The 15,504-nt window shown below is 37.5% G+C and overlaps 1 protein-coding gene across 1 annotated transcript; it reads left to right on the top strand.

Moving 5' to 3' along the window:
* Positions 1-7,816: 7,816 nt before the first annotated feature.
* Positions 7,817-13,384, top strand: LOC125272863 (SLIT and NTRK-like protein 1). Its single transcript, XM_048198028.1, is given in 2 exon segments — positions 7,817-9,269; positions 9,272-13,384. Coding segments are annotated over 2 exon segments (2,085 nt in total). The 5' UTR covers positions 7,817-9,052; the 3' UTR covers positions 11,140-13,384.
* The last annotated feature ends 2,120 nt before the right edge of the window (positions 13,385-15,504 follow it).

The following is a 15,504-nucleotide window of genomic DNA, read 5'->3' as shown; positions in this document are numbered from 1 at the left end:
TGGCTTTATTCCGTTGTGTTGTGGCTTGATTCCGTTGTGTTGTGGCTTTATTCCGTTGTGTTGTGGCTTGATTTCGTTGTGTTGTGGCTTGATTCCGTTGTGTTGTGGCTTTATTCCGTTGTGTTGTGGCTTGATTTCGTTGTCTTGTGGCTTTATTCCGTTGTGTTGTGGCTTTATTCCGTTGTGTTGTGGCTTTATTCCGTTGTGTTGTGGCTTGATTTCGTTGTCTTGTGGCTTTATTCCGTTGTGTTGTGGCTTTATTCCGTTGTGTTGTGGCTTGATTCCGTTGTGTTGTGGCTTTATTCCGTTGTGTTGTGGCTTGATTTCGTTGTGTTGTGGCTTGATTTCGTTGTGTTGTGGCTTTATTCCGTTGTGTTGTGGCTTTATTCCGTTGTGTTGTGGCTTTATTCCGTTGTGTTGTGGCTTTATTTCGTTGTGTTGTGGCTTTATTTCGTTGTGTTGTGGCTTTATTTCGTTGTGTTGTGGCTTTATTCCGTTGTCTTGTGGCTTTATTCCGTTGTGTTGTGGCTTTATTCCGTTGTGTTGTGGCTTGATTTCGTTGTGTTGTGGCTTTATTCCGTTGTGTTGTGGCTTGATTCCGTTGTGTTGTGGCTTTATTCCGTTGTGTTGTGGCTTTATTCCGTTGTGTTGTGGCTTTATTCCGTTGTGTTGTGGCTTTATTTCGTTGTGTTGTGGCTTTATTTTGTTGTGTTGTGAACTTATGTTTGCTTTTTTAATTTCATTGTGTTGTGCACTACTGGGCCACCGTAGAAATTAGCTGATATACAGATACTTATAATAATGATAAATTAAACTTTCCAATAAACAAACAAGCAATCAACACAGTAAGACAAACTTTTTTAATTAAAGCTGAGGTAATTACAATAAATTAATTCAATAAAATCATACAGAAAACTAAATTGGGCCTCCACGTATAACCTACATGCTGCTGTACCTGAAGAGAATGTGTAATTTTAATCATATTACATAACACATGTATTTATTAAACCAAAACTTGACATAAAAGATATAGATTTGGCTGAATTTAATAATATATACTTTGCATTTTGTTCATTAAACTATTCTTCATGTAAAAACAGCAGCATTTCAAATGCATCCACTTTATTGGCAACTATGAATGTGATCTTATGGAAGCCCATTTTTTTTTTCCATAAGATAAAAAGGTGTAATCATGATATTAATAGTTGAAATTATGAGATAAAAAGTCATAATTATTAGATCAAAAATCAAAATTCAAAATATCATAAAAGTCCTAAAAAACTAAATTTGACTTATGAGATAAAAATTCATAATTATGACATAATTGTGACGTTTTCATTATAATTATAACTTCTTAGACATAATTATGAGATATCACAAAAAAAACTAAATTATGAGATGAAAAGAGAAACTTATGATATAAAAAGTCATAATTATGCTTTTTATGAATTGCTGTCATAATTTTGACTTTTTGTGATCTCATAATTTTGACTTTTTGCAGTCTCATAATCATATTTTATTTACTAAAAAGTCATAATTAAGATGAAAACATCAAAATTATGAGATAAAAAGTCAAAATTATGACAGTAAGCCATAAAAACAACACAAATTTGACGTATTCTATAATTGACTTTTTTCTCATAATTTTGATGTTTTCATCATAATTATGAGCAACTAACCTACTTGTTTCTTTCCTGACTTTTAGTCATAATTATGAGATACTGCAAAAAGTCAAAATTATGAGATAAAAAGTGAAAATTGTGAGATACAAAGTCATAATATACTTCTTATATACTTATATACTTCATAATATATCAAATTGTGGTTGTTTTTTATGACTTGCTGTCATAATTTGAACTTTTTATCTCATAATTTTGTATATTTTTTGTAATAACTTTTTTTTAATTTTTTTGTAATATGCGATATTATGATGAAATTGTCAAAAGTCATAAAAAACACCAAATTTTGACTTATTCCATAATTAGACTTTTTAATCTCATATTTATGACTTAGTATGTCATTATTTTTACTTAGTATCTCATACTTATGATTTACCAAAGCATGATTTTTTTTTGTGTGTGGTGGAAATGGGCTTCTATAAAATCACACTGTTTACCTTTGCTGAAACAGATCACTGCTCTGATACGAGAAGTGAAAGTTGTGGCAAGGTGTGGCACATCTCCAACTAACCTACTTTTTTCTCTTCTGAGTGAATCAGAGTTTGAATGTGTCGGTTCAGTAATGATCCAATGATTCGCTCACAAAGATTGTCGACACCTACTGGCAAATTAATGTAACCTGCAGCACTATTACACAGATTTTAAAAACAAGGCATCTATATAGCCATTTATATTACATTCACATTATTTTTAATTATAGCTGGGTAGAGACTTGGATAAAAAACAGCAACAAACTAAAAGAAAATGCTATTACATTCAATAAAATTCATAAACATAAGCCCAAATTAAATCAGTCATTAATCTTTCCAGGTCTTTCCAATAAATTCAATAACTTAAGTGAGATTATTCCTGTTCATAAATCTCAAATATTGTAAAAACAACTCCACTACACACACAAATGAAAACAGATTGGCTCTTCATAATTTTATTGATTTATTGTCAGGGTGAATCTGCAGTTTACAGTATGTTAATTTCCCAATAAATAACCACAAGCAATATATTGTTGCTTTAGAAAGAGGTTTGACCTGGTGTTTAAGCCAAGGGTCAGTTGTTGAGGGTCACTGAATGCCTTTGTGTGTCCTTAGAGGTTGCGAGTCCATACAAGACCCTCGAGTCTCCAGTAAACAGAGCTTGGGTTTGCTCATTTCCATCACTGTCTCACAGCCTGAATCCATAGAGCCAATCTGTGCAGTAATGAGCCCTGTTTCTGTTGGGAGCCCTCCATGCTGCTGAACTTTTATTTACACAAGCCATGGAGCTTTCAGACTGAGATGGCTGGCTTAAATAAGACACTGATTGAGGATTTTTGTGGCCGTATATTTAATATAGTGTACGATACATTTATTTACTAATATACATAACGTATTTGTAATTTATCAAATCAGCAGCCCAATAACCCTTTTTCATCTCAACAGTCTTTTTCCTGGTAGACAAGCCACAAATAGTGTTAAAAAGTCTTTTTCAGGGTTGAAAAAGGTCATATTCTGCTTTACCTCATTCTTTGTGCTCCACAACATCTCATAAAGATTGAATTGTTCTGGTGATTGTGAAGCACAGTGAAGGTTTTTCAGTGGTACACAAAGAATAAGTTCGGCAGAATGCTTACTCTGCTGTTTTCCATTTAACTACTGGGCCTTCATGGGCTATACACTGCTCTACCTGTGCAGAATGTGTGATTTTAGTCATATTACAAAACTCGATGGAAAAGATACAGATTTGGTTGAATTTATTTAATATTTTGCATTTCTTGTTCGTTAAATCGTTCTTCATGTAGCAGCAGCATTTCAAATGTTTCTACTTTATTTTCAATCATGAAACCCATTTCCACCTACGGAAGAGGATTAGGGCCAAGCAATAATAAAAAAATAAAACCATCTCGAGACTAAAGTTGTTAAATTTTGAGAAAAAACTCGTTAAATTTTGAGAAAAAGGTCGAGATAAAATGTTGAGAATAAACTCGTTAAATTACGAGAAAAAACTCGTTAAATTATGAGAACAAATTCGTTAAATTATGAGAAAAAAGTCGTTAAATTTCGAGAACAAATTTGTTAAATTATGAGAAAAAAGTCTTTACATTTTGAGAAAAAAAGTCGAGATAAAATGTTGAGAATAAAGTCATTAAATTATGAGAAAAAAGTCATAATTTAACAAATTTGTTCTCGAAATTTAACGACTTTTTTCTCATAATTTAATGACTTTATTCTCAACATTTTATCTCGACTCGTTAAATTACGAGAACAAATTCGTTAAATTATGAGAAAATTGTCGTTAAATTTTGAGAAAAAAAGTCAAGATAAAATGTTGAGAATAAAGTCATTAAATTATGATAAAAAAGTCATAATTTAACGAATTTGTTCTTATAATCTAACGACGTTTTTCTCGTAATTTAATGACTTTATTCTCAACATTTTATCTCGACTTTTTCTTTAAATTTAACAAGTTTTTTTCTCATAATTTAACGAGTTTATTCTCAACATTTTATTTCGACTTTTTTCTTGAAATTTAACGAGTTTATTCTCAACATTTTATTTCGACTTTTTTCTTGAAATTTAACGAGTTTTTTCTCGTAATTTAACAACTTTAATCTCGAGATGTTTTTTTTTTTTTTTTTATTATTACTTGGCCCTAATCCTCTTCCGTATCCACCACACAAGAAAAGAGCATGCTTTGATTATTAATATGAGATAAAAAGTTGTATTTGTGACATTAAAAGTCATAATTATGTATAATGAGACATAATTAGGTATTTTGGTCTCAGTATTTTAACTTTTTGTGTCACAATTTTGACTTTTTATCTCATAATTGAGACTTTAAACTGTATAGGGGTCATGACAAAGATTATTATTATTATTATTATTATTATTATTATTTTTAATATGCTTCCTTAAGGTTCCTTATAATGTTAATAAAGTTTTTTTTGCATGTGTGTGTGTGTCAGAATGCGAATGTGCAACTGTATACTGTATCCCGTGTAGACAGCGTCAGTGATTATAATATTTTCTGTTTGCTTTTGACGTGATGCGACGTTCACATCCAGTGAAAGGAAAATATTAGCGACTGAATGCCAGTGGGCGGGGCCTGTGGTGTGATGATGTATAACCATCAGTGTCGTGCTTTGGAGGCAGTTATATGCAAATGAATTTGCCCATGTGACATCACAGATCCCACAATATCAAAACGAGACATTTTTGGAGCTTTTTTTTTATAATAAGGAGGACATTTTAAGCTCTGAAACTTGCAGGGTGTTTTAATGGTACAAAGACCTCTTGTATGTCAAAAAATCAAAGCAAATTTGATTTCTCACAACCCCCTTAATGTCAGTTATGACTTTTTATCCCATAAGTATGATTTGCTTACTCAGAATGTTTTTATATTCAACAAATGTGGGGAAACCCCCCCCCCCCCCCCCCCCCCACACACAAATGATCAAAAAGCATTATATAACTTCAGAAAACCTGGTACACAAATAACATTCAATATTTAGTTTGCTTTTTTCCCTTGTTTTTGAGCTTGAAAGCATCTTTCCTCATTCATTTTCATTCAAAAAGAGCAACATGAACATTATATTTAACCTTCTGTGTTCCATGGAAGAAATAAAACCATAAATTGGTTTAAAATGCATATGAGGCATGATCATTGATTATGTGGGAACTTTAAGTACAGCCAGTGTTTAGATTACAGAATTAATCTTTCTATCTGAAATGTTTTTCATAGTGTCATTCAGAGCATTTCAGCCATTATTTATAAAGAGTTCCACAACGTGGCTGCTTGACATTGGGAACATATGTTGCACATATTTTTTTTTTTTATCCTTGTTCAAACATAAACCTGAAAACAAGGTGAAATATGACTCAACCGACCATAATGCATCTTTCAATTTCACAAAGCGGTACTGGTGCTGTAGTACATCTATACATGTTTGAAACTCTATTTGTTGCTGATAATAAACCGAATGAGGGAGACTGAAACTCTGAAGTAGAGTAAAGTAAAGAGAAAAGAAGGGAACTTTTATTTACACAGCACTGGGTTTGGTTCCCTTTCAAACTAAGTGTTCCTGCAACATCCTCTCCTTTCCAAAAAATGAACATATTTCTTTGTTCTGGCTACACAGAAGTGAACTACACAACAGTTCTTCCCAAATTTGTGGGCCCAGTGTCAAAACTTATGATGGGGAAGACAGCAGCGTCTAGACTATTAGGCCAAAGGGAGTTGGAGATGGTCGTGTCTGAACCGCTAGCATTGTTTTGACCTGTGCACATCCACACAATATTGACATAAGATCAACAACAAGCAGCAAGCCCGGCTGCCATACTGCACTTCTATATGTGGAGAGGCAAGATTTATGACAGCTGCTTCTGTGTTCGCATGCTATGGAGATGCATGTGTGTGTGTGAGTGGGGGAAAAAAGGGTTGTTGACTAAATTACAACTGAACACAGTACTGTATTGGAGTTACATACATCTAGCATTCACTTGAGCATGAAAATGATTATTTTTCATTTAAAATGGCATGCAATATTCCTGCATGGCCAATTTGTGTTTAAATTGCTCAATAACAGAAGATGAAATCTGATGACACAATATCCATCGTAATCCATAATATCAAACAGTACATATTGTGTGACATATATCTACTTAAAGTCCCCCTAGTCAATAATTGTATCCCTTAAACTCATCTTTGATCACCAAAATTACACGTTTAAACGTTTTTTTTTTTTTTTCCTGTGAAAAAAAAAAAAAAAAAAAACTTCATGCCTTAAAATAGCTTGAATGTAACTCATTTAGTATAAGCGGATCAATAAATATGCAAATTAGCTCCGCCTCCATTCACACCAGCTCAGAGATCCGCTTGGTCAACTTATTGAGGTAAAGGCTGCACAAAAGTATTGCTTTTTACAACATCGGACACGTAACGATAAGTAATTTTATTATCCTTTTGCTTGACTATGTTATCAAACAGCTAATAATGTATTGCTAATGTTACACAAACCATGTTCCCGTTCGCCTTGTCAGAGTCAGACAGCTGCCTTCTAACAATCAAACATCAATCAAACAATCAATCCTTACAGACGCTTTGAACAACTTGGTGGAGAAAGGCATATAGTTCATCATAACATTGTAATATGCATCATACACCAGCCATATTGCTAAATGTACAAGATTTTTCATATCAACAGAAAAATATAGCGGGATAACCTGACTTCTCTCGAGACTCCCCTGCTAGTTCGCTGTTAAAGCCCGCCCACACGTTGACGTGATTGGTTACAAGGTAGTTTGTGACGTCACAGTCACAAGCGATTTCAATAATATTGTGAAATATTGTTACAAATTAAAAGACTGTTTTCTTTTTGAAAATATTTTAGAATGCAATTTATTTCTGTTATCAAAGTTGTATTTTCAGCATCATAACTCCAGTCTTCAGTATCACATGATCCTTTAGAAATCATTCTAATATGCTGATTTGCTGCTCATGTTAATTAGTGAATGATTATAGTATTATGTTAGTCTCATGAAGTAATTGTGTGTGGGTAAAGCTGAAGTGAATTAGGTTGGTATATTAACATTGTATAATTTAATGGCATACATGAACTACACTCACCCAAAGCATGTTTGTCATTGCATTTATATATAGATATTTTCTTCATTCCATTAATTTAATAGTTCATGCATCAGAGGGTTCACTTTTTATTCTATCTCTCTCCATATAACCTATTTGCAGTTACTCATTATGAATGATTCGCTTTTAAGGAGCTCATTTGATTGATAGCCAGTTCTAAAAATAGTTGCATTTAATTAATAATATTGCTTTTTGCAAACCCTTTGCATGCACCATCTCTCACCTTTAAATGCAGAATAGTGATTTACTGATCGATTGCGTTGGAGGCAGGCACACCTCAGATATGAAGCAGTTTTCATACAGTACTGTTAAGATACCAGAGACGGAATCGTGATGCTGTAGCGTTTTGAGTCAGAAAGGCTTGTACTCTCATGTTTCTGCCAGTGAAGAGTTTGCAAATTATTATAAAATCCCCATCAATCACATACAGACTAGTGAGCACAGACGAACCCGTTATCTGCTTGTTTTACAAACCAGATATTTTAAGAAAGGTTTTTTTTTTTTTTTTTTTTTTTGGGATGTCAGAGACACGCTATAAATGTAATATATGCACTGAGTTTCAATAAATCCACACTTGTTTTAATAGTCAGAGATTTGATGCGTCGATCCTCTGCCTGCATAAAAAAGGCAGGGAAAAAAAAAACAATGCAGGCTGATGTAAAAGGGAATACCCAGTGTTCCTGTTGAAATGCACTTATTTTCCAAATCGCATGTCTTAAGAGCTGTGACGTAGCGTATGTGCGCATAGTTCCTATAGTCTTGACGCAGTGTTTGTTGTGACAGTAATAGAAGAAGCTCAGCGCACCGGCTGCACTGTTGCATGCACGTCGAGTAGTTAATTATTTTACCGCATTCAACTGCAGTTCCCCCTCCACACACACACACTCTAACACACTCACAGCGGAAAAAAGAAACAACGTTCACGCGAACGTGTGCTTTGTGGAATACTTGAGATTTTCTTTTTCTTTTTCCTATCTAAAACGGGAATATCGTCTGTGAGGACTCTGGAAATGCTGTGTGCTTTAAAGACATTTGGATGGGGGAAACGGAGTGGCTCTACGAAAGCTCTCGGCGTTGTTAGAGAGGAGAAACCCATCCTGGAATGAAACCAATCTAAACCCTTCGACGGCGATTTCTGTGGACATTTCCAACACTTGCCCTGTATGTGGACTGTTTTTTCCCCCCCGCGCGAGCGAGCGAGCAAGCAAGCAAGCATTCCCTCATCCGATGGATTTTTGCCTTTGCAGCTCAGCAGAGGGTGTTAGATCTGCCAGTGAACACCGGGCTGAAAAGTCCAGAATCTCTCAGCAACCGTCTTTGTGATGCAAAAGCGTTGAACGAAGCCGCCTGAGTCCGAGGAAGGATGCTAAAGATGTAAGAATCTCGGATTAATCTTACGGCGATGTATTGAGATGTGCGCGGTGTGATTTCAGCACCACGGGAGAAAGAACAGCTCCCGCGCCGTGGATATGTGAGAAATGCACAAGGTCAGTGATTTGCGAGCCCGAAAAGCCAAATAATTGAGTTGAAGATGTCATTCTGTAGGCTTTAATATTGTTTTGATGGCATGCGATGGGGAGGTGATGAAAAAGAGGCTTCTTGCTGTCGATTTTTCTCAATCTGGACATAGCGAGCTGAGCATGGATATAATCACAGAGTGTCCCCTGCTTTTTTAGACTGGAGATATATCTCATTTCTCGCCCTCTTGCTGATTGTATTCATGTCTTGATGTCGGGGATGATTGTGTCGTATTGAAAATGCTGCTTTGGATTGTGTTGCTGAAGGCGGCTCTTTGTGTAGCTATCGGGAATGTTACAAGGGACGTCTGTAAGGAGCAGATCTGCTCCTGCAATGCAATAGAAGGCGATTTGCACATTGACTGTGAGAAAAGGAGCCTCACAAACCTGCACCATTTGACAGGTCCGAGCTCCCAGTTTTATCACCTCCTGCTTCACGGGAATTCTTTATCCAGACTGTTCCCAACGAGTTTGCTAACTTTTACAATGCCGTGAGCTTGCATTTGGAGAACAATGGCTTGCACGACATCGTGCCGGGTGCTTTCCTAGGACTGCAGCTCGTGAAACGGCTGCACATTAATAACAACAAGATCAGGTCTTTCAAAAAGAGTACGTTTCTCGGTTTAGACGACCTGGAGTACCTTCAAGCCGACTTCAACCTTCTGAGGGACATTGACCCGTCTGTGTTCAGGGACCTGAGTAAGCTCGAAGTTTTAATCTTAAACGACAACCTTATTAGCGCTCTTCCCATCAACGTGTTTCAGAACGTGCCCATCACGCACCTCGATCTGAGGGGGAACCGAATAAAAACGTTGCCTTACGAAGGGATTCTAGAGCAGATACCTGGCATCGTGGAGGTTTTACTGGAGGACAACCCATGGGATTGCAACTGCGACCTGGTTTCCCTAAAGGAATGGCTAGAGAACATCCCGCAGAACGCACTCATCGGAAGGGTCATTTGTGAGGCACCCACTCGGCTGCAAGGGAACGACCTGAACGAAACGGCCGAGGCCGAGCTGTGCCCTTCAAAGAGCGGCATGGATTCCAGCCTGGTGGCGCCTCCCACCCAGGACGAGACCCCCAATCGTGGCCCCCATCCTACGCCCTATAAAACGAGCGGGGTGACCGAGTCCCATAGTGCAGGGGGAGGGCATAACAAGGGGCCTCCGAAAGCCAGGGAGAATTGGCAGTTGAAAATGAAGCCCACGGCCATGGCGACCGGCGCAATCGAAAGGGAGCCGCCGGCTAATTCGACCTGCCCTCAGTCTTGTAGTTGTAAGCTTATAGGAACTAGACAAGGGCTTGGGGTTAACTGCGAGGGCAGGAAGATAGAAAGCGTGGCTAACCTCAAACCCAAACCCCTGACCGCGCACGAGTTAAATCTGCGCGACAACAACATTCATACCGTCAGAAGGAACCAACTCAGAGGCTATCATAGCTTGAATTTGCTCGATTTGGGGGGGAATAACATAAAAATGATCGAAAACGGCACTTTTCATAATCTGACCGAGTTGAGGTGGCTCTACATGGACAAGAACTACTTGGATACTTTAATGGCGGAGATGTTCGTTGGCCTTCAGAACCTGGAGTATCTCAGTTTGGAATATAATGACATCCAGCTCATAATGCCGGGCACCTTCAGCCCGATGCCCAACTTGAGGGTGCTCTTCCTCAACAACAACCTGCTCAAAGCTCTACCCGTGGATGCGTTCTTGGGGGTTTCTTTGTCTAAAATAAGCTTGCATAACAATTATTTCACGTATCTTCCCGTGCCAGGTGTCCTAGACCAACTCAACTCCATTATCCAGATCGATTTACATGGGAACCCCTGGGATTGCTCGTGCAACATTGTCCCATTCAAACAGTGGACAGACAAACTCGGGGCGGACGTCATCGTGAGCGATCTCAAGTGCGAGTCGCCCGAGGAGTTCTGGAAGAGGGATTTCCGGCGAATCAGGAATGATCTGATGTGCCCTCAGCTCTACGAGAAGATCTCCCCCACCTCCTTGTCCAAAAACAGCACTTTCCCAGCAGACACGGGGACGCGGCCCAACTCCTACCTGGAGCCCAGCAGAGTGTCGATATCGGTGCTCGTGCCCGGCCTGCTGCTGGTTTTCGTGACGTCTGCTTTCACCGTGGTGGGAATGCTGGTCTTTATCCTGCGCAATCGAAAGAGATCGAAACGGAGAGACGGCAACTCTTCTGCGTCAGAAATCAATTCTTTACAGACAGTTTGCGACTCGTCCTACTGGCACAGCGGAGCTTATCACGCAGACGGGCCACACAGAGGCTACGACTGTGGTGCCCACTCTCTCTCCGACAAATGATGCTCACAGAGACATGAGCGAGCAAAAGGACGTACTGCGTTTCGTATGTTGGAGGGCGACACACAAACATTAGACCTCTGACTCACCTCTGTGGGAAAAAAAATAGCCTATTTTTTGTTGCTTCGGTTGAGTATAGCGTCCATGAAACACTGCAATGGGGCCCCCTCTGTTATATATGTATAGAGCCTCTCTCTCTTTCTCTCTCCTCCCAGCTCAGACTGCAAACACGCTCAAAAGAGGACGTGGGAACGGTGCACGAACGCATGAATGTAATGTAAATACCGGACTGTAACATATCTGCATGATTCGCATGGTCTCAACACACACTGGGAACCATTACCATAGTATCAAGGAAGCCAACGCGACCCTTCTTTCGTGTTATCAATATACATATATATATATATATATATATATAAATATAAAACTATATATGACTATATTAAAAGTGCCATTTCTTCTATTTTTTGTCAGTTAGAATTTGTATTTGCTGTTTGATTTCTCTTTCTCAAAGGCGGACAGGTCGAAAGGTGGAAATAACGACTTGTAAATGCATGTACTTTCCGTTTTATCAGTTGATTGTTGATTGGTTGATATGGGGATTATTTATACTTTTATTTTGTGCAGATTTCTCATGTATCTGCCCAGTCATCTCCTTTATGAATGTAAAAATGTGTTTATCTTATAGTGTGCCAACTGTTGAAATGTTTGGGATGCGGATAAGCATGACCGATTCAAGTCACTGACATGCTTATGCTGCGAAAATTCAATGTAGCTCCAGTGGTTCGTGATCTTGTGTGTCGATGGATACAGTGTGAGGGTAGAAGGACGACGCAAGGGGAGGTTTTTTTTTTTCTTTTTCTTTTTTTCTTCGTTTTGAAGACGGTAATGTTTGAAGGGGGTTTCAGTATGTGCAGATTTGGATCCGTCTACAGAGTGCACATAGACTAAGATGCCTTTATTTTTTATTTATTATTGTTATTATTATTATTAATTATTCTTTTTAGGGGATGAAGTATTCCTTCACAAAAGCCTATTATTCACTGTAAGTATTGTGAGCTTTTGTAAAGCCATCTATTTTGTCCAAATACGAGGAAGGAATATTATGCTGTTTGCTACTTGGATACGTCCTATAAAGTGGATGAAAAGGTGTAAATATATACGAGAAGCAGACCAGAGGCATGTCTGTGCATTTGACTGATGTCATCACAGCAGCCGTAGATGGAATAGCCGCCTCTAGATGTCGCTGTTGCCTCTCAAGCGTATGAAACCATGCTGGGAGCTGAAGTTCACTGGTATGTGTAGGCGAACCAGCATTCACATTATCAACATAACTATAGGCCTAAGTGTGTCACTGTGATGGCTAATACTCAGAGAGAAGGGCGGGATCAGATTCAGTAGTGAAGAACATGAGTTGAACGCTGTTTCCAAAATGCCATTTTTACAAACGAGATGTAGAGCGCAGTGCCATGCATCTTACTGCTATAGCATTTAAATGTCACTGCTGATGTTTTTGAGGTTGAGTTTGTATCACTGTAATGATTTTACAACAAAACAACATGAATAAAGAATGGTTCAAAAGCTAAAATAAGGTAACCAGCCATCCATTTTCATAGTTCGAATACCATCTTTGTAGCTTACTTCTTTTCCCCCCTTCATGTTAAAGCTCTTTTGTGAGGTTTTTTTTTTTTTTTTTTTTGAATAATACAATAAGGAACAAAAGAAATGTCCGTCCGGCAGCCAAGTGTGGAAAATATTGGCACTGGGAGATGCTTTTCTCTCTTACCTGTCAATTTGATTTAGCTTGCACAAAACAAAGTCAGTTGAATTGCAGTCCAGCAGAACGTCCCAATGGGGTTCCTGTCATATTGCAATGGTTTTACTCTAATGTAGATTCAGAGCTTTCAGAGAGATGTGTCTTGTGACTCACTCTGCACATACGCACATATAAAAAAACAAAACAAACATACAACCCCCCCCCATACCAACCTGAAATTGAAGGGTGACCCTTCTGATCTATTATTTCTGTTATACTGGTTCTGGCTGTCCATCAAGGCATCTCCTTCTTCTTCTTCTCTATGTCATGGTAATTATTTGTCGCTCCACTGTGAAAGACTGTACCACATTCTGGCTTATCTATTATTTGGTGCATTTTCCCAAGAGTTTGTCTCAGAGTTACATTTCTATGCTTTGCTACATTTGATCTGCTTCTATTTTGTTAAATAAAATGTGGTGGAGGTTGAGTGAAGTTACAGTGGATATATTTTTTTGTTTGTTTGTTTATGAATGTAAGGTTTACAAACCTCTGTTTACATACTTGTGGTGTTATGAAATTCTCAGTATTATACAGTGCAATGCATTATGGTGAATATAATGATCACTGGTTCACACAACATGGTTTATATGAAGCGTTAATGCTTTACAGGCTTTTAAAAATTAAAGGTGCTTTTATGGTGTTGTCAAATTAACATGCTCACACAGATATTTAATGGATTCTGCTCTCAACAGGTCAGGTGGGTCATTCCTGTTATGTAGTATGTTCAAAACGAATGTTTATGTTGTAATTTAGGAAATACTTATAAAATTGTCCATTTCTCAAACAGTAGAGGATAGTGCTATCACAATGCCAAGGTCAGGGGTTTGATTTCTAGAGAATGCATGAATTGATAATATATACTGCACCATGAATGCACTAATGCAATGTAAGTTGCTTTGCATAAAATAATCTGCTAAATGCATCAGTGTTATGGAATGCAAGTTTTGTAATTGTTAGGAAAATTAACAGGATGTTTAAAAGGATGCATAAAGAGCTGATTTTCATTAAGTGAAGGTTTGACAATTATCTTATATGAGAGTGTCTATATATATATATATATATACTGTAAAAAAGAATTGTTGGTTTAACTTAAAAAGTAAGTTACATGGTTACCTTAAAATTTTGAGTTCATTGAAATTAAAAATTTGAGTTAATACGATGAAGGTGATTGGTTTAATCAACAGAAACTCAAAATATTATGTTATCTGAACCACATTAATTATCTAAGTTGATTTGACAAAAGAAAACGTTGTGATATATATATATATATATCATTAAATCACATATTTTATTCCAAAATGTTGTCTAAAGTCAGCATGATATACAGGGAGTGCAGAATTATTAGGCAAGTTGATTTTCTGATCATATTTTTTTCCCAAGCACATTTTACCAATTCCAATCCACATCAATCTTAATAACTACTATTAATATTGTTTTTAATCATTTATAAGTGATATATAATTGTTCATGAAGGCTGGAAATGAAAAATGCCTTATATTCAGGTGTGCAGAATTATTAGGCAAGTTTTCTTTTACAGGCAAAATGAGCCAAAAAAGAGATTTAACTCAGACTGAAAAGTCAAAAATTATTAAATACTCATGAGAAGGACGCAATACTAATGCAATACTAGAAATTGCAAAGTTAAAGCATGACCAAGGGACAGCAAAATGCTCATTGGGTCAGCGGGGTCAGACAAAAACAGGTGGAAAAGAAAAGACACGTTAACTGCAAAATAATTAAGAATTATGTGTGAAACCATCAGGAACCCTTTAGTCTCCAGCGCCACCATTTTCCAGAACTGCAACCTACCTGGAGTCTCCAGAAGTGCAAGGTCTCAGGATCTCAGAGACTTAGGTTAGCTAAAGAATCCTAAAAAATGACCCGCACTTGATAAGAATCACAAGCTGAAGTGTTATAAAATACATGAAGACTGGGTTTTTATAGGCTTTATAGACAGACAGCTTGAGAGTGACTCCTGAAGGACCAGCACCACATCCTCTTGTACCACTGTTTGAAGAATTTATCTTCCAGAATCTGGCAGTAAGTTTTGGAAGATCATTTTTAGTCCATCTCTGCAAGACAGACATTTCAGGATAAGAGATGGACTAAAAGTGAACTCAAACACCTTACTGCCAGATTCTGGATAAATTCTTCAAACAGTGGTACAAGAGGATGTGGTGCTGGTCCTTCAGGAGTCACTCTCAAGCTGTCTGTCTATAAAGCCTATAAAAACCCAGTCTTCATGTATTTTATAACACTTCAGCTTGTGATTCTTATCAAGTGCGGGTCATTTTTTAGGATTCTTTAGCTAACCTAAGTCTCTGAGATCCTAACACCTTGCACTTCTGGAGACTCCAGGTAGGTTGCAGTTCTGGAAAATGGTGGCGCTGGAGACTAAAGGGTTCCTGATGGTTTCACACATAATTCTTAATTATTTTGCAGTTAACGTGTCTTTTCTTTTCCACCTGTTTTTGTCTGACCCCGCTGACCCAATGAGCATTTTGCTGTCCCTTGGTCATGCTTTAACTTTGCAATTTCTAGTATTGCATTAG

This window comes from Megalobrama amblycephala, linkage group LG7 (assembly GCF_018812025.1).
Source record: "Megalobrama amblycephala isolate DHTTF-2021 linkage group LG7, ASM1881202v1, whole genome shotgun sequence".
NCBI classification, from domain to species: domain Eukaryota; kingdom Metazoa; phylum Chordata; class Actinopteri; order Cypriniformes; family Xenocyprididae; genus Megalobrama; species Megalobrama amblycephala.
This window is presented reverse-complemented; position numbering and strand designations above follow the sequence as displayed.